Source organism: Tinamus guttatus, unplaced genomic scaffold (genome assembly GCF_059628265.1).
Source record: "Tinamus guttatus ecotype Peru unplaced genomic scaffold, ASM5962826v1 Tinamus_guttatus_pri_ptg000858l, whole genome shotgun sequence".
Taxonomy (NCBI): Eukaryota; Metazoa; Chordata; class Aves; order Tinamiformes; family Tinamidae; genus Tinamus; species Tinamus guttatus.
In genome coordinates, this window is record NW_028289392.1 from 1 (window position 1) to 20,354 (window position 20,354).

At 46.0% G+C, this 20,354-nt stretch overlaps 2 protein-coding genes across 2 annotated transcripts; one reads left to right on the forward strand and one right to left on the reverse strand.

Annotated features, from left to right (window-relative positions):
- Nucleotides 1-5,868: 5,868 nt before the first annotated feature.
- On the reverse strand, nt 5,869-8,421 carry LOC148591346 (uncharacterized). Its single transcript, XM_088537719.1, is given in 4 exon segments — nt 5,869-6,077; nt 6,762-7,386; nt 7,388-7,954; nt 8,287-8,421. Coding segments are annotated over 4 exon segments (1,536 nt in total).
- A 6,485-nt stretch (nt 8,422-14,906) lies between these two features.
- LOC148591347 (uncharacterized) lies at nt 14,907-19,373 on the forward strand. Its single transcript, XM_088537720.1, has 3 exons — nt 14,907-15,015; nt 17,927-18,124; nt 18,763-19,373. Exons 1-3 carry the CDS (start codon nt 14,907-14,909, stop codon nt 19,371-19,373), a joined length of 918 nt encoding a protein of 305 aa, XP_088393846.1.
- The last annotated feature ends 981 nt before the right edge of the window (nt 19,374-20,354 follow it).

Consider the following 20,354-nt stretch of genomic DNA (forward strand, 5'->3'; position numbering starts at 1 on the left):
CAGCTCATGCAGAACTATGGGGTGCATCCCATCGGGGCCCATGGATTTGTGGGTATCGAGTTTCCTTAGGTGTTCTCTGACCCAATCTTCCTCTACCCAGGGCAAGTCTTCCTCTCTCCAGGCTTCTTCTCTTGTCCCTAGGGCCTGGAACTCTAAAGGGCTGCCCTTGGTAAACACCGAAGCAAAGGCGGCATTCAGCAATTCTGCTTTTTCTATGAGTAACCAGGGTACCCACCCCGTTCACCAGCAGACCCACATTTTCCCTGATCTTCCTTTTGCTGTTAATATATTTGAAGAAGTTTTTCTTGTTATTTTTAACGTCCCTTGCCAGATTGCGTTCCAGACGTGCCTTAGCTTTCCTTGTCGCATCTCTGCATTCCCTGACAATGTTCCTGTATTTCTCCCAGGGGGCCTGTCCTTTTTTCCACATTCTATATACCACCTTCTTCTGCTTGAGCATTGCCACAAGCTCGTTGCTCATCCACGCAGGTCTCCTGCCTCCTCTGCCTGCCTTCCTACACACAGGGATGCACTGTTGCTGGGCGTGGAGGAAGTGCCACTTGAACACTAACCAGCTCTCTTGGGCCCCCCCACCTTCTAGAGCTCTAGCCCATGGGATTCTTCCGAGGAGGTCTCTGAAGAGGCTAAAGTTGGCCCTCCTGAAGTCCATGATTGCAAGGCTACTTACAGCCCTGCCTCCTCCTTGTTGGATCCTGATCTCCACCAACTCATGGTCACTGCAGCCGAGGCTACCCCCCACCTTCACATCTCCTACAAGTCCCTCTCTATTTGTTAGCACGAGGTCCAGTAGCCCACCTCTCCTCGTTGGCTCCTCCATAACCTTTGTCAGAAAGTTATCATCAATGCCCTGCAGGAACCTCCAGGACTGTATGTGCCTGGCTGTGTTGTCCTCCCAGTTGATGTCAGGGTAGTTGAAGTCCCCCATGAGAACCAGGGCCTGTGACCATGACGCAACATCCAGCTGACTATAGAAGACCTCATCAACATCCTCACATTTCCTCCTTCCATGTAGAAATTCCTCCTAATGTCTAACCTGATCCTCCCCTGGTGCAACCTGAGGCCATTTCCTCTTGTCCTATCGCTAGTTATTCTGGAGAAAAGACCAGCCTCTACCTCCTTTCAGGTAGTTGTAGAGAGCAATAAGGTCTCCTCTGAGCCTCCTCTTCTCCAGGCTGAATAACCCCAGCTCTCAGCCGCTCCTCACAAGGTCTGTGCTCCAGCCCTTTCACCAGCCTCATTGCCCTTCTTTGGGCTAAGATTCCAGCATCATTGCCCTTCTTTGGGCTAAGATTCCAGCATCTCCATCTTTCTTATATTGAGGGGCCCAAAACTGAACCCAATATTCAAGGTGCAGCCTCACCAGCACCGACTACAGGGCACTATATCATTACTTCCCTAGTCCTGCTGGCTGCACTGTTCCCGATACAAGCCAGGAGGCCGTTGGCCTTCTTGGCCACCTGGGCACACTGCTGTCTCACATTCAGCCAGCTGTTGACCAGCACCCCCAGATCCTTCTCTGCCCCACAGCTCTCCAGCCGCTCTGCCCCAAGTCTGTAGCGCTGCGTGGGGTTGTTGTGACCAAAGTGCAGGACCTGGCACTTGGTCTTGTTGAACCTCATACACTCGGCCTCGGCCCGTCGATCCATGTTGCAGTCGTGGCAGCCAAAAACACAAACAACTGGGGTAGATGCAACGCAAACTATGCTTTATTGTTCTCCTAGTACATTATTTATACCGAGCTCTCCTCGTCGTGGCTGCTGCTTATTGGTGAGGACTACAAAGGACAGGAGCTAGTGACAGAGTTATGATTGGATGATTCTTAGCTTGGCCAGTTTCTGCTCCGTGGCCACACCTCCTTAAACTTGTTAATAACTTTCTGCTGTCTCCGTGTGAACTCCCTATCTCATAGATACACTCTAATCTTTTCAAGGTTAACATTCTCTGCTAAGGGAGCCAGGGATTTCACAGACCAGCTGCAATCCCTGACAATTCCCCCTTTTTGTATTTGTGCTACAAAAATGGCACTAACGGTTTACTGCAGGGCCCTTTGCAGCAGAACGATCAAACAAGGTACCATTAATAACACAATTACAATAATTACCAAAATCAGCAAACCTGTTTTCACTAGAGATAGTAACCACCCAGACAAACCCCGGTTGCCAAACAACTTATTTAACCACTCCCATCCATCATCCACTTGCAACTTGCGTACTCCGTCAGTTAGAGCAACTGTAGTCTTTACCCTCGCCCCGAGTCTGGGTCTCTGGTCTCATTGATCCATTGCCAGCATATTAGGCAGCAGTTGAAGCCCTTGTATTCGGCTCGTGCAGATACTCGCCACCAATCGGCTTCTCCATTGGAACTCCCAACAGACACGTAGAAAAGGGATTTCGGGGATCGCTGGTAGCCAGGCATACAGTGCTTTGATTGATTGATGACGTTGGCTAAGGTTATCCAGATGTTGCTGCCAGTTCTTTGGAGAGGGGCTGGAGGCCAATCTCCTCCTCCATAACTTCTGAGGATGAGGACGGCAGCGACTGCAACGCAGGTCGCACACACCGTGCTGGAACCTACCGCGGTCCACTCTCTGGGGAGACACAAGAATATCCCCTTCCCCAAGTTATGAGCTCATGTGGCCCAGACCATTGGCCAGTAACCAGATCACGAACTTGCACCGGTACCCACTGTGGTACCTTTTCTGTTGTAGTCAAAGAGGAAAAATGCGAAAAAAATGGGCGATAGAGTAGACTTGTTAGGGAAGGAAAGAAAGTTAAGCACATATACAGCTTTATCTAGTCTTGCCTGTGGGGACTCCCCCTGCATTCCCCCTTTTCGTTTTCCCCCTTTTCAGTGATGGCTTGGCCTGTAGGGGAATGGGGAATCCCAGTTATGTGGTAAACACCCCATTGATTTAGAAAACTCTGCGCCTTTCTGGAAACATAGGCATGTTGGGGATTGGCTACGAGAGCGTGGACATGAGTATGGATCCACTGACTTTGGTTCAGGCCTGCAACTGAGCAAGCAGGGCCTTCTGGGAGATTAGGCCTCAGGAGAAAAGTGCTGTCGACGTGCTGATAAGGCAAGGACACTCTGTCCTTGGCTAGTTTCGTAAACAACTTTGAGGGGATAAGGCAGGAAGAATGAAGAAGCTGCGTTGCTTACCGACCGTAATCTGGGCTGGCCGTACTGAAGTAATCTTTCTAACAAACAATCAAATACCGCTAGCAACCAATTACCGACTGACACATTGGCATGCTCAAGCTGTAACTGTATAAATGTGCGCTGTCTCGGGCAATAAAGTGAATACTGCTTATCACTCATATTGAGATGTCTTAACTCAGCGTATTCCTCCACCACCCACATAGGCAGGACCATTGTCAGTTTTTACTGTTTGAGGAATGCCGAGAGTTGCAAAGGCACGTTGAAAATGGTGAATTACGTGTAAAGATTTCTCCCCTGCTTGGGCTGTAGCACAAGCAGCGTGTGAAAATGTATCAACAGAAACATGGACAAACCGAAGCCGCCCAAATTCAGAGATATGGGTGACATCCGTTTGCCACAATTGTAACGCTTATAGGCCTCTCGGGTTAACTCCATAAAGAACAGGCATCTGCTGTCCTTGACAATCAGGGCAGGCAGCAACTATGGATCGTGCCGCGGATTGTGTCAAGCCAAATTGTCGACTCAGCGCCGAGCTGCCCTGGTGAAATAAACAATGAGATAATAAAGCCTGCTGGTGTTTGTTAGGGAGCGGACCCAAGGCCACAGCAGACACAAGGGCATCAGCCCTAGCATTACCCTCAGCAAAGAAGCCAGGTAATGCAGCATGACTGTGAATATGTAGTATAAAATAGGGTTCAGTTCTCTGTTATATTGCAGACCATAGGTCCAAGAGTACTGAAAACAATGGACGTTGCTCAATAAAAGACAGAACCATCTTATCTAGCCGTGCAACTAGATTGGCAACATAAGCAGAGTCCGTAACAATATTCACAGGTTGGGGAAACATTTGAAAAGCTACGGCCATAGCTCGCAGCTCCACTATTTGAGGTGATCCCTCTTGTAAAAATACCTTGTCATGCCATTCTCGGTTGTCGTACCATACCACAGCAGCTTTACCAGTCTTTCCAGATCCATCTGTAAAGGCAGTGAGTCCATCAACCGGCCCCATTTGGCTCAAGTGCTTTTGATCAACCGTAATTTCCTGAAAAAGTTTAATAAGCAGATGTGAGTGCAAATGATAAGAGATCTGCCCATGAAAATCAGCCATAGCTGCTTGAACTTCATAGTTGTTGGCTAAGCACCATTCAAAATACCACATTTGTATAGGGACAACAATGCGATACGGATCCCTTCCTGTCAGTTCCACACATATTTTACGAGCCCTCATAATAAGGTCTGCTAGAAGTTCAAACAATCCTGGTGCAGTCTTTCGAGGTCGAAAAGGTAAAACCAGCCATTCCAGAATATGTAAAGGATCTGTCCATTCAGGCTTCCATTGCACCAAGGCGCCGAAAGGAGTTCTCTGATCAATGAGGACAAACAACTGAACTATCTGTAATGGGTCAACGCGGGATACAAACTTAGTTTGTAATAACGACTCCACCTGCTGGATTGTTTGAACTGCTGCAGGACTCAAAGTCCTAGGTTCAGAGGGGTTAACAGAATGCTTGAGCAGTTCCAATAAGGGCTGCAGCTGGGAATTTGTGAGACCGAGAGAGGGTCTAATCCAATTCAGCGACCTCATCAATTTTTGGACATAAGTGTTTGAATGTTAACACTAAGTTTGATGGGTTGGGGCGTCACTCGCCGGGCAGTGACTGTAAGCCCTAAATATTTCCAGGGCTCAGTCTTTTGCACCTTCTCTGGTGCTATAACCAAGCCAAAATCCTGTAAGGATTGTCTAGCTACTTTTTCTAGATCGTTCAGCTGCTCCCTTTTCTGGGCTGCAAGCAAAATGTCATCCATGTAATGGTAACAATAACAGTCTGGAAATCGCTCCCAAACAGGAGATAAAGCTTGAGCAACAAACCATTGGCAAATTGTTGGTGAATTTTTCATACCTTGAGGTAACACCTTCCATTGATATCTTTTGGCTGGCTCAGAATGGTTTATAGGTAATACAGTAAAAGCAAAATTTTTCCCTATCCTGGGATGCTAATGGAATGGTAAAGAAACAGTCCTTCAGGTCTATTACCACAATATTCCAGTCCATAGGGATCATTGAGGGTGCAGGAAGGCCGGGCTGTAAAGCTCCCATGGTGGCCATGGCAGCATTTACCTGTCGTAGGTCATGTAAAAGTCACCATTTGCCAGATTTCTTCTTAATCACAAATACAGGGGTATTCCAAGGACTGTGAGAGGGTTCAATGTGCCCAGTCACAAGCTGTTCTGACACCAATTCTTGCAGGGCTTGCAACTTTTCCTCTGCTAGGGGCCACTGATCCACCCACACAGGCCTGTCAGTTAACCAGGTTAAAGCAAGTGTGGGTCGACGAACACCCTGCAACGCAGTGGCCCCCGTCAAAAATCCGTCGTAATCCTAACCCCCCATTGTCCTAAATAATCTCTTCCCCACAAGTTCAGGGGTGCAGAGGTTATGTATGGTTTGATCGTTGCTGCTTGCCTGTCAGGATTGGTGATCAGCGCAGGTAGAAGAGACACGCCCTCCTGAGTGGATCCCCCCAGCCCTACTACACCCATCCCAGTGTTCGTAATGGGCCAAGATGACGGCCAGGAATGTTGAGAGACAATAGTCACATCAGCCCCAGTGTCCAACAAACCCGTAATCTTCAGCGCTGATGGAGAATAGCCTCTGTTGGAGACGGTACACGTCATTTGTGGCCTCTACGCTGATACAGTTTGCGACCAGAAAACTTGAGGTGGACTCATAGAACCAAAGCCTCCCTCTCGTTGTTCCTTAAGTTCTGCGTGAGGAACACAACTCGGAAAAGGCACAAGTTGAGCGACACAGGTACCTTTGGGAATGGTTACTGGGGGATAGGGAGTAGACATCATAGCACAAATTTGCCCAGTATAATCCAAATCAATAACACCTATGACAATCAATAACACCATGAACAATTAATCCACTCAAAATACTGCTAGCCCATCCAATTAATAATGCACTGAGTCCTTGACCTATAGGACCCTTTGCATCCAGAGGCACTTTAACAATATCCGTAGTTGACAGAGTTACTGTGGATACATCCATGCCTGCTGATCCACGGGTTTTCCCTGTGAGACGGTCGCAGAGGGATAAGCCATCGGAGGTGCTCCCATGCATGGAATCGCTGTGCGAGGTACTTGTGTCCTCGCGCGCCTCCCCGCGCTTGTTTCCTCGTTTCCCGTCAAAGAATAGCCATTAATATGGAATTTAGATTGACAGTGTCTGGCAAAATGCCCTATCCTGCTGCATCGATTACAAGTATTGTCCACAGGTGTTGGGGCCTTAGTAAGAATATATAGGAAAGTGGAGTTTGTGGGGAACTGGACCGACGCCTAGCAACCGAACACCTGGAGGAGAACCAATCAGCTGGGAGCCTGTAGCCAACGAGTGCTGCTCCTCAGCACATGCCCACCTGCACTGGTATTAAGCCCTGCTACAGACAACAGCAGGGCGGAGTTGACCTCACTTTGTGTGGAGGTGTTGTTTGCTCTGGCTTGTGGAGAGGGCCCTGGCACTTGGCGCAAGAGTGACCCTCGACACACAGGCTTGGCAAAATGCCCTGCCGCTTTGCCTTTTCGTTTAGCAGCTGCACTCTGAAACGGGCAAGCAGCCTTGATATGCCCCTCCTGATTGCACCCAAAGCACTTGGGATTGGGATGAAGAACTGCAGCTAGAGCAGTCATTTTATGCGTTATTGTTCCCACTCTTGAGCAAGCTGTTACCATATCAGGAATAGTTGGGTTCCCTGGCATTGCTTCAATTATTTTCTGACAATCTTCATTAGCATTAGCTAGCTGAGTGCACAGTCTCTCTCTCAAGTCATCATCCTCTACTTGTTTTTCTAATGATATAGCAATCCGTTCAACAAATTGTAAGAACGGCTGTTTAACCCTTTGCTTGATTGTTGTATATTTAGGACGGGGCGAGGCCAGCTCCATAGTTCGTATCAGAGCTGACATACCTAAACGTTGCGCCTGTTCAAGAATACTAGGGTCCCACTGAGCCTGAAGATCAGGGTTAGCAAAAAGACCCGTTCCCATCAAAGCATCAACCCCAACTCCCTGCCGCAGATCTCCTTGCGGCAATCTCATGTTATCTAGTGCAGCCCGCTCAGCTAATCTCCTCCAGTGTGCCATAAACACTTGATTCTCTACAGGCTGGAACAGAATCTGAGCAAGATGGGATATATCATACGGGGGCTAAAAGATCCGCATTAATAATTCGGATCAGCCGCATTACCTCTGGAGAGTTAATACCATATTTTGATGTCAATGTCTGCAGGTCTTGCACTACTTTCCAGGCAATCGTGCTGTGTTCATCCCTTCTTCCAGAGTTGGGGGCCGCCTTAAACACAGGAAAAGCTCCCAAACCACAGCCGACAACTTGAGTGGAGGCCTCTGAGGGGCAACCGATCTTATCTAACAAATCCCATTGCCCCATTTCGGCTGCCTTTTTTCTAACCTGATCCCAGAATTTGCCAGGCTGTCGCGGCAACACAGTCACCGTGGCGGGGGGGAGAGTCCAGGGTTCAGCTGCTAATCTCAAGGTCCGACATTGAGAACTCCCTATAGTCTCTTTCACAGAAGGATGAACAGCAGAAACCGCCGCCTCCTCCTCATCCGAGGAGTCTTGGGGGAGGGGGGGTGGGAAACGTTTTTTACTGCGGATTTCTTCATCATTTTCCTTCTCTCTCTCCCCAGGAGGAACAGAGGGAAGCACAGGTTTATTTAAAGCCTCCCACTCAGCCAACTGTTGCACAGGTGTCTTATAGAGGGGGGGGCAAAAAACTCACTGGGAGACTTCCCCCCCCCCCCCCCCCGTCGCCGCATCTTAACCAGCTCATCAGGTGAGGGGTACTTATGACTCGAGTTGGTTTCATGTTTCAACGACCCAGAGGCACCCGTGGAGCACTGCAAAACGTCCATTTGCTCCATAACAGACTCTATAGGAGAAGGATGCTTCTCCTGGTCCTCTCTGTCTTCCCCCAACAGAGGGGTACTTTCCGGCATCACCGGAATGCTCTCCTGGTCGTGCTCCGCTTTCCAATCCTCCGAAGTCTTCTGCAGCAGTCACCAAGTAGTAGGTAAACCCTCTACCTCTTTAGAGCCTCTAGAAAGGGCATCCCACAGCTTATCACCGACCTTCTGCCAAGCGCTCACACTAAATGCAACAGCTGGAGTGGTTGGAGTGGAGTGGTCCTGGGCACCAGAGCAACAGGCGGCGTAACGCATAGTCGGTAACTTTAATACCTCTCTGAGCAAGTAAGGCCTTCCATGTAGATAAAACTAGGGCTTCCTGCTTTGTCAGGTTTTGCCCCATGTCTGTGTATTTCCGCTCTCTGCAGCCCACCTTCGAGAGGTGTCAGTCCCGTTCCCGGCGGCTCACCTTCACAAGGAGTCAAATCACAGGTCCGGACCAGGCAGCTTCCCTGCTGCTCTCAAGTTCCACCGGGCTCCGCCACCACCGCCAGTCACCAGGCAGTCCACTTCTTATTATCACGTCGGGGTCACCAGTTGTCGCAGTCGTGGTGGCCAAAAACACAAACAACTGGGGTAGATGCAACGCAAGCTACGCTTTATTGTTTTTTAGGTACATTATTTATACCGAGCTCTCCTCATCGTGGCTGCTGCTTATTGGTGAGGACTACAAAGGACAGTAGCTAGTAACAGAGTTATGATTGGATGATTCTTAGCTTGGCCAGTTTCTGCTCCGTGGCCAAACCTCCTTAAACTTGTTAATAACTTTCTGCTGTCTCCGTGTGAACTCCCTATCTCATGGATACACTCTAATCTTTTCAAGGTTAACATTCTCTGCTAAGGGAGCCAGGGATTTCACAGACCAGCTGCAATCTCTGACAGATCCAGCCTGTCACGACCTTCTGCAGAGCTTTCCTATCCTCAAGCAGATCTGCTCTTCCTCCCAGCTTGGTATCGCCTGCAAACTTGCTGAGGCTGCACTCAATCCCCTCATCCAGATCGTCCATAAAGATATTAAAGAGGACCAGCCCCAACACTGACACCCCTGGGGCACACCCCTAGTGACTGGTCACCAGCTGGATTTAACTCCATTCACCACCACTCTCTGGGCCTGGCCATCCAGCTGGTTCTTCCCCCAGTGGAAGAGTCCACCTGTGTAAGCCATGAGCTGCCAGCTTCTCCAGGAAGATGCAGTGGGAGACAATGTCAAAGGCCTAACTAAAGTCTAAGACCACATCCACAGCCTTTCCTTCATCCGCTAGGCAGGTCACCTGGTCATAGAAGGAGATCAGGTTGGTCAGGCAGGACCTTCCTTTCATGAACCTGCATTGGCTGGGCCTGATGCCCTGGTTGTCGCACACACGCTGTGCGATCGCCCTCCATAACTCCCCAAAACTGACCTACTGACCTTGGTCAGTATCAACCAATACTGACAGGCCTGTAGTTCCCCCTCATCTGAGACCTCCCCAGTTGACCAGAACTGCTGATAGATGATGGTGAGCAGCTTTTTTGGCTTAGTTTGCAAAAAAGCAAGCTACAGAATGCTTGGGCTTCACGTTTGGCTGCCAGAGAGCAACATGGGAGTGAAAACCTGTACCTTTATTAGACTTAGCTAAACGAATGAAAGAGACAACAGAAACAGTATGGCTTCTGGAGATGGACACTGCAGAACTTGGTTCTGATTCCCATTGACAGGCTTTGCACCTTCAGACATCACCCCAAACTGGAAGAATAGGTAGCAATGGCTCTGCCCTTGCATGATGTTTCAAAAAAAAAAAAACCTGCTGCTAGGCTGGCTGGGCAACTTGAACAGATGGAACAATCTCGAGTAATTAGTACAAAAATAACTACAGGGTCACCAATTTTCAGTGCCACACCTTGCCAAACAGCACCCATTGAACCCTATTCCAAACGCAACTGGTACGAAAATTGGTTCACAGGTTCGCCGTGGTTAACCACCCTGATATCCACCTTGATAGGGCCGATAGCAATGATCATGACACTGATTTTTGGACCCTGTATGTTGAATAAGCTCATGCCGTTTGTCAAGAGTCGGCTAGAGAAGGTTAACATCATGTTAGTGGAACGCCAACAACGGCTTTAAGAATATATCCACTCAGTATTATCCCCAAGTTATCCCAAGGTACACCCCATTCCTATACCGCGGTATTACCTGTTATCCCCTACCTTCTTCATGCCTTCTTCTTTGTGCCTTATGTTTTTATGTCAAGTTTATGATATATAATTTTAAGATTGTTATAAGCTATAAGAATAGAATAATATAATAATAAGAATAAGTAAGAGTAATATAATAATAAGAGTAAGTAATAAGAATAAGGTAATAATAACAATAAGTAAGAGTAAGATAATAATAAGAAAAAGTAATTAGAATAAGATAACAATAAGATAGTAATAAGAATAATTAGAATAAGATAAGAATAAATAAGAATGGGATAGTTGCATTTTAGCTAGTTTTGTTATGCATAGGGAGGGGGGAAATGTTGCAGATAGTTAGGGTCCGGCGGCCGGAAGATATCGCGCTGTACGGAAAGATAGGGCCCCTAATAGCCTTACATCATAAACTAAACACTATTGTGTTTAGTTTATGATGTAAGCAGACGGATGTGACGTTGTAAACCTTAGCTATATAACACCGTGTAACTATCAATAAATGCCATTTGCCGTCTACCACATTGGTGTCAGCGAGCTGATGGCCCGAGCGGCCTGGGGGTGGTCGCTGTGCCGTTCCTGAACCAGGTCGCCACGCTGTTTGAACAGCAACAAGTGCCGTTCAGCTCTGGATTACAACCCAGGACTGTAACAGCTCCTCAAGTGATAGGACAGAGCTGTTTCCAAAGTACAAGCTACCCCAGGCTCACGTGGCAGGGGGTGGGCCCTACTGCACTAGGTGCCTCTTCCAGCCGGGTACCATAGGGGAAGCCAGGCATCACACGGGGAGAACAAGCAGATGTGGTAGAGTCTGAAATTACACGATCTAAATTGATATTTTAAAGTTACAGATGGGGTGATTAGGGCACTTGGGGAGGCAGGGGCGGGGGGGAATGGGATGAGCACGCACTGTGGCCAGCCCTTGCAGGGATTAGCAGGAGCTGTAGTACGTGTTATTACAGGCACCTTCAGAGGCCTGAAGAAGTCACAGAAACATTATGGGAGGAGAAGACCTTCAAGATCGAGCCCAAGTGTAAACCCGTCAACACTGTGCCCACTGCACCACCAGTCACGTGCCCATTCAGATCCTTTACTTAGTCCCAACCGCCCAAAATCATCCCCAGCAATTTTTCTTCACCATCAAGTCCTACAAACACAACCGTCATCCCCAAAGGAAGAAAGCATCCACATTCCAGTCCCACACATTTTCCAAGAATTTCCCTGAACTTGGCTGGTCTAAAAGCAAACAAGTTCCTTCAGAAACCACACAAGTCTTCTCCGTGTATCCTGCTCTGTGAGACTTTAAAAACTTTAAGCTTAAAACTTTATTATGCCTCCTCAGTATAATTTTCTGGTCATACTAAAATTGTATTAGATGTGACTCTAAGACAGATTTTGCCCAAATTAGGGGAAAACACCCACTACAAGATTAACCATTTCTTACGCTTATTTCCTGAATTGAGGCTTACAGTTTCTATCCTTTTACTCTTTTTTAAAAACAGTACAATATGTTGCTTGGAAAAGTCAAGTAAATACTTTACATACGGTTATATCCTGTTTATTCTCCAGTTTCCAAATAACATTTCCCAATTCTAATTTGGCATTGGAAAATAAACTAATTAAAACTCATTTTTCTCCAGTTAAAAGATACTTTTCTCTCAAATAAAAAGTTTACATAGAAAACATCTCTTATCTTCAAAAATATTTTCCTTAGCGAACTGCGTATTTCAAGTAATCAATAATCAGAGGCCATTTCACAGCCAGGGAATGCACAAAAAAACTTTAAATTTTGAAATGCTGAATTGAGGAAGAAAAATATTTTTGTGTTCATGTTTTTGTTTCTGGTATTTAGAATTTTTCAAAGAAAATAAGCCTTCCAGATTAAGCCTGAAATGGTTAAATAACATTGAGACTGGCATTAAGCAATATATAACTTTCCTCTGAATTCTTATAAATAGAAACTATATTTAACAAAACAGAAAAATCATAAGCCTGTCTTGCAGGATGGGATTGTAGAAGGTATATGCAAAGCCTTTCAGACAGAGCCAAATTGAGTCTTCATTTTATAAGCCCTGCTGCTTTCAGGAAATCAGATTGTAACCTGCACTCTTCAGCAAAACCACAGGAAAACTATCTATCCCACCCTAAACCACTATTTTCTGACAAGAATAAAAAATGTTATTTGGAACAACTAGACACTAACATCAGTTTCTCATTTCTCCACTACAGTTCATATTTTCCTCTGGAAATCAGTATATTAATGGAAAAAGCATTGGAAAAGGCACATTTTTTTGCAGATGAAACAACAATCAATCAGAGAGTTTGTTTCGTAAGGCCTGCCTTATGTTAGATCAAAAAAAAAAAAAAAGGAAAAGAAAAGAAGAGGAGGAATCATTTGGGGCCCTTTACCTTTCTTCCCTTTCCTGGCACCAATAACTCACCACATTAACGCTCAAACAGCGTAAGTCTTTGTTGCATGGCTAATATCAGAGCCCGTTAATAACAATGGCCTAGAACTAAAGCTACGGCAATGTCATACTAACACCTAATAAACTATTCCCTGTAGAGAAAGAAGCTATTGCAGCCCCTTTGGGGTCTCCTGATTCTCTATGACTCTCAGAAAACATGGTATGTGGCATAGTGACAAAAAGCTGACTAGGTATTTGACCTGCTTCTTGCAACAGCCAAAGCACCCCTGCCACTTCCATAAACTTAAGCAACTACCCCAATAAGCACTAATATCATATTAGCCAAAATCTGCCCCAGCGACCCTACTTTGCAGTGATCCATCCCGTGTTCCTCATCAAGCATATTCCAGACCAGGCTCACCAAGATGACACAACAACAAAATGCCACAATACCCATCGTTAAGGATTCTCTTCATACACTAAAAACTTGGCTTAATTTTCAGCCAAAGGAAAAAGGGAAATACAGGCATATTGAGAAGCAGGGTCTCTGTGATGGTGAGCCAAAGACCTTTATTTAGGATTAAACACAACTTATATAGTTTCCGATCCCGGAGCGGCCCCTGCCCTGCCCGGGCAGCACACGGAGCCCAGCAACCCAATCAGCCAATCAGGCAGGTGATCACGCACCAACCACGCGCCGAGGCCGCCCAATGAGCTGCCTGGTCACGCGCTGGCCGTGTGGCTGCAGCTCCCGCCTCTCCTGCCTGATATATGGCAAGTCAGGATGTTCTGCATGGAGGGGTTGCTTATCCAGAGGTCCCAGTCAGCAATAAAAGATAGATAACATTGACATGAAAGCAGAACAAGAAAACGGGAGGGAGAACATTTTTGGGGTAAGAACGGTATAAAAGAGGGATGACCAAAGCGGTCGGGGTCCGTGGTGTGACCCCTGCGTGGGAAAGCCCGGGCCCCAGCTAGCTGGTAATACTTATTATCTTTCTCCTATCATTAAAAAGCACAATATATCGATGGTGTTTACCTCTTTCTCTGTCAATTCGAAAAATGGACCCAACATTTGGGGGCTCATCCGGGATTCGAATACGAGAAAGAAAGAAGAAATAGAGAAAGATAATAAGTCAAGGGAGGCCTCAGGGGGTGAGCTGACAGAAATCCAGGTGGACGCACCGAAGGATAGTCGGCTGGAGTCCGAAGGAGACGTCCCTCAGACTCCCAGGAAAAGGAAGGGTGGTTGGTTGGGTATACCGTTTCTCCTTGACGAAGGGAGACAGGTTTGGGAAGGGCGAATTCTGTTAATAATCGCCCTTACTGGTTTACTGGCAGTTGTATTAATTTTGGTTTTAAGCGACGAGCTTGATACAATGGGACAAGGGAAATCCACCCCTTTGCCATTTATGTTAAATCATTTTGGATATGTTAAGCATCGGGCACATGATTTATCTGTAGAAGTGTATAAAAACCGATGGGAGATATTTTGTAAAAGTGAGTGGCCAAGTTTTGACGTAGGCTGGCCGAGAGAGGGAAGTTTAGATTTAGAATTGGTAAGGAAAGTAAAAGAGGTAATAATGAGACCTGGGTCGGAAGGACACCCAGATCAATTTCCATATATAATCACCTGGGAGGATTTGGTTTTACATCCACCTCCATGGCTGAAACCTTTTGTGGGGGGGAATGGAAAGAACGAAAAGGTTGATATTTACTTAATGAAACAGGAAGGGAAAAAGGCGGTATTATCAGATTCAACTTTATATCCAGAAATATTGGATGAAGAAAGCAGGCATAATCCCCCCCCCTTACGCACCTCCGCCTGAGGCACGAAGGGAGGTGAGTAGTAGTGATCAAAGGAGGGAGGGAGGGGAAGACAGGGGCCCAGCGTTTGGGACTCGATCTCACCAAAGGGGAGACGAGGGAGGTGTGTCACGCACCTCTCAAGCTTTCCCAGTTAGAGCAATTGGAACAACAGGACCTCAGGGACAGCGTACGTATCAATACTGGCCATTCTCTTCTAGTGACTTGTATAATTCGAAAAGTCAAAACCCCTCTTTTTCCGAGAAGCCGGGAGCGTTGATTGATTTATTAGAATCCATCTTGTTTACACATAACCCTACCTGGGATGACTGTCAGCAGCTTTTAAAAGTGTTGTTTATGACCGAAGAGCGTGAGAGGATCCTGACCGAGGCACGAAAGTTGGTGCCAGGAGAGGACGGGAGACCCACCGTGCAGCAGAACCTTATCGATGAAAGGATTCCCATTGGCAAGACCACTGTGGGATTTTGAACAACCTGAAGGTAGGGAGTGTCTCCGAACATACCGGCAAACGTTGATGGCAGGGTTGCGGGCGGCGGCGCGTAAACCTACTAACTTAGCTAAAGTAAATGCTGTCAGGCAGGAAGCCGAGGAAAACCCTGCCGCTTTCTTAGAAAGAATATTAGAGGCGTTTAGACAATTCACTCCTTTAGATCCTATGAAGGAAGAGAATCGGGCAGCTGTCATCTTGGCATTTGTAAATCAAGCTGCCCCGGATATAAGAAAGAAATTGCAAAAGATTGATAGGTTGGGGGAGCAAACTTTACAGGATCTTTTAAAGGTAGCAGAAAAGGTATATAACAACAGGGAGACTCCAGAAGAAAAACAGGAAAGAATGAGAAGGGAAGATCGGGAATACCAGGCAAAAGAAAGTTGGAGAAATCAAAGGGAAATGGCTAGGAGAATTTTGAAGCAGGAGAAAAGTCAGGGAGGCAAACAGGGGACCGTCACCCCCCAGAGGAGTTGGAGTACGGTTAGGAAAGGATCAATGTGCAATTTGCAAAAAGAAAGGACATTGGAAAAATGAGTGTCCGGAAAAAGGAGAAAGGGGGCCACCTAGAGTACTGGTGGCAAATGAAGATAGCGACTGAAGGGGCCGGGACTCGAAACCCTTCCCCGAGTCTTAGATAGAATTAGAAATGGAAGGGAAACGTGTAAAATTCCTGGTAGACACAGGGGCTGAATATTCGGTGGTAAATGAAGCAGCGGGGAAGCTATCGACAAAGAAAACTCGAGTACAAGGGGTAAATGGGAGTAAGGTGTATCGGTGGACATCAGAAAGGAAAGTAGATGTAGCTAAGAGACAGATCACGCACTCTTTCTTGTATATACCGGAGAGTCCGGTACCATTAATGGGCCGGGATCTCCTAACTAAACTAGGGGTAAGGATATATTTTGAGGATGATGGAATAAAAATCAATGACCGAGAAGGACGACCGATACAGGTCCTGACCGTTAGATTAGAGGACAAATATAGACTGTATGAAGAGAGGAAGGAAGAAATTGGACCAGAAACTCAAAAATGGATGAGGGAAATCCCAGAAGTATGGGCAGAGAATTCGGGAGTAGGAAAAGTTAAAGGGAAAATTCCTCTGGTCGTGGAATTGAAATCAGGAGCTCACCCGATTAGGGCTAGACAGTACCCAATGACCCCTGAAGCTCAACAAGGAATAGCAAAGCATATTAAAAGGTTACTGGAAGCTGGCATTCTGCGTAAATGCAAATCTCCGTGGAATACTCCTCTGCTGCCAGTAAAGAAGCCCAGAGGAGATTTCAGGCCAGTTCAAGATTTGAGAGAAGTTAACAAAAGAGTGCACGGTGTGCATTCCACGGTCCCAAATCCATATACTCTGTTAAGTACAATGCCACCAGATATGGGATGGTATACGGTTTTAGACTTAAAGGATGCATTTTTTACCATCCCCCTGACGGAACAGAGCCAGGAAATGTTTGCTTTTGAATGGGAAGATCCCGAGAGCGGATACAAGGGTCAGTTAACTTGGATCCGATTACCACAAGGGTTCAAAAATTCACTGACTTTATTTAATGAAATACTGCAGGAAGATCTGAGTGAATTCAGGAGACAGAATCCTAGTGTGAAATTGCTTCAGTATGTGGATGATCTGCTGCTAGCGGCAAGAACGAGAGAGGAGTGCGAGGAAGGTACGAGGAAGTTGTTGCAAGAATTAAATAAACTAGGATACCGAGTAAGTGCTAAGAAACCTCAGCTATGGAATCCGGAAGTAACATATCTGGGATATAAGATACAAGATGGTAGGAGACGGCTAACTGATGCCATGAAAGAGATTGTTCTTCGGATTCAGGAACCCAAATCTCCAAGAGAGGTTCGAGGATTTTTGGGGACGGTGGGATACTGCCGTTTGTGGATACCTGGGTTCGCAGAAAAAGCGAAACCTCTGTATGACGCGAGTCGAGAGAAACCGGACTGGCAGTGAACAGAAGCTATGAGAAAATCTTTTGAGGAACTGAGATTAACCCTGCTAGAGGCCCCTGCACTTGTACTCCTGGACCCAGCCAAGGATTTTCACTTATATGTGAGCGAAAATGCGGGAATTGCTAAGGGAGTGTTAACGCAGAATCAAGGCCCTTGGGAAAGGATAGTGGCGTACGTATCCAAAAAGTTAGATCCAGTCGCCACAGGGTGGCCCTCGTGTCTCAGAATTATTACAGCCATGGCGTTAATGGTTAAGGACGCAGACAAACTCACGTTTGGGCAAAAGCTGTATGTAACGACTCCTCATTACGTAGAGGCATTACTCAAACAGCCGCCTGAAAGATGGATAACAAATGCTAGGCTGACTCATTATCAAGCCTTGCTTTTAAACCCAGGAAGAATTATGTATGCGTCCCCAATGACTTTGAATCCAGCCACTCTCCTACCTAACCCAGAGTATGAAACACCTATGCATAATTGTCAGGAGGTGTTAGCTGAAACTACGACAGTACGGGAAGATTTGAAGGATGAGCCGCTGCAAGGAGGAAAAGTGTGGTTTACAGATGGAAGTAGCTTGGTCGAGTAAGGAAAAAGAAGGGCAGGAGTTGCAGTGGTAAATCAGAAAGGAGAAATAGTTTGGAGCCAGCGTTTACCAGACGGCACTTCGGCTCAGAGAGCAGAACTGATAGCCTTGGCTAAGGCATTAGAAATGGCAGAAGGAGAGCGAGTGACGATTTATACAGATAGTCGCTATGCATATGGGACAGTGCATATACACGGAGTAATATAGAGAGAAAGGGGATTTCTCACCTCTGCAGGAAAAGAGATCCGAAACAAAGAAGAGGTTTTGCACTTATTATCAGCTTTACAAACCCTAAAGCAGTGGTAATTGTGCATACCTTAGGCCATCAGAAGAAAACTGATGCCATAAGCAGAGGGAATGCAGCTGCAAATAGTGCAGACCGGCAAGCTGCGTTAGAAGGACAAATACAAAAGGTACTAGCGCTGACCCACAACACGTTAAGAGAAGATGTGGAAATTGGGGAGGATGAATACACCCCGGAGGAGAGGGAATGGATACAAAAAGTTGCAGAAGAACAAAGTGCTGGAGCAGTTGTATAGTACCACACACTTGGGGGAAAGAAAAATGGAACTGTTAATAGAAAAGTTCGGGTTGAGATTCCAAGATCAGAAGAAAATATTGAGAGAGATAATAGAAGGGTGTCAAGCGTGTCAGGAAATGAAGCCATCAAGGGTCAGAAAGGTGCATGAAGGTATAAGGGAGAGAGGTGATGAACCTGGAAGGCATTGGGAAGTAGATTTTACGGAAATAAAACCAGGTAAATATGGGTATAGATATTTATTGGTATTAGTAGACACATTCTTGGGGTGGGTAGAGGCCTTCCCCACTAAGCGAGAAACAGCCCAGGTGGTAGCGGTCCCATATATGCAAATGGGACATTCTGTGGGATAAATGGGACAGTCGACGGGTTACAACAACAGTTCCCTGCGGGATTACCCTTAGGAGCATATGGGGGGGATCCATCAGGACAGGTACATAAGAGTACAGATTTACTATGGAATAATGGTACTGCTAAGGCCTTGCCAGATGGAGTGTTTTTAATTTGTGGGGATAGAGCGTGGCAGGGAATACCTAAGAATGCCTATGGGGGACCGTGTTATTTAGGGCAACTGGCAATGATAGCCCCGTCTAGAGCTAAGTTGTTAACTATGAAGCAGGAACAAAGAAGGCAAAAGCGTTCCCTTGGTTTAGCACCGAATGTGATGATAATGTACAGTTAATATCAGTAACCGCGCGGGTGGCCTTAGCTATCTTTGTACCAGGAGCTGCAGCAGGAAATGCATTAAGGGAACTTTCGAAGTTAGCCTGTTGGAGTGAGAAGCAAGCAAATGTGACAACCGAAGTATTGGAACAACTCCTGCTCGATCAGAACAGCCTGCAACATGCACTACTACAGGATAGGGTGGCTATAGACTTTTTGCTCCTCGCGCATGGGCATGGATGTGAAGAGTTTGAAGGACTTTGTTGTTTTAACCTGTCTGACCATAGCCAATCGATTCACCAACAATTGTGCTGGCTCAAGGAACACACTCAGAAGATAACATGGGAAGAAGGACTGATGGACGGATGGCTAGAGTCATTGTTTGGAGGGTTACCTGGGTGGATATCAGGACTGATAAAAGAAGGATTGCGCATATTTGTAATTCTGTTATTGCTGTTACTATGTATCTGTATAATATGGAAATGTGTAATGGGGGTTATGGAAAAAGCTACAAATCGAGTTAATTCTATGCATATAATGCTTATGCGACAAACTCAGAAGAATTGAGAAAGGATTCTCTAATATGAACAAAAGAAAAAGGGGGGAATGTAGGGATGAAATAGTTAATGCAGAGTGTACTAATAAGCTAGTCAATACTTAGTCTCAAAGTGCAAGGACTCTTGATAATTGGCAAGACAGGTGGCTCTGCATGGAGGGGTTACCTATCTGCAAGGACTCCTGATATATGGCAAGTCAGGATGTTCTGCATGGAGGGGTTGCTTATCCAGAGGTCCCAGTCAGCAATAAAAGATAGATAACATTGACATGAAAGCAGAACAGGAAAATGGGAGGGGGAACATTTTTGGGGTAAGAACGGTATAAATGAGGGACGACCGAAGCGGTCGGGGTCCGTGGTGTGACCCCTGCGTGGGAAAGCCCGGGCCCCAGCTAGCTGGTAATACTTATTATCTTTCTCCTATCATTAAAAAGCACAATATATCGATGGTGTTTGCCTCTTTCTCCTTCGATTCGAAAAATGGACCCAACATCATTACAAAAGAAAGTTCTGTCAGGCTAAGCAATAGTGAAAAACACAGTATTTCTACCTTTATTTTTTAAACCCTGCCTTTATGCCATTTTTGACAGCACCCAAGAATGTTTTGATGAAACACCTTTATCACTGTTTAGACTGATCCTAGAAAAATAAAAATATCAGAAAAAAAGTGTATTTAAATAAATGTTGAAAATTTAATAGCTAAATATTGGAGAATAAAAGACAAATATAAAAGCTCAAACCCACTGTAAGGTAACTAACTAGCAGAAAGGACGTTACAGCAATCGAAAGACCTTTAACATTTCTTGGGGAATAATTTAATAAATCCTGTAAATTACAAGAGACACTAGGCAGAATGTTTCCAAGCTCCACAGACAATCTTCTAAGAATTCATAACACAGAAATAATATGTATTGACCAAGATGAAGATTGAGAGAGCTGTGGATAAAAGTCTTAGTAGCAAAAAGTGAGCATAACATTCACTATAAAACTAA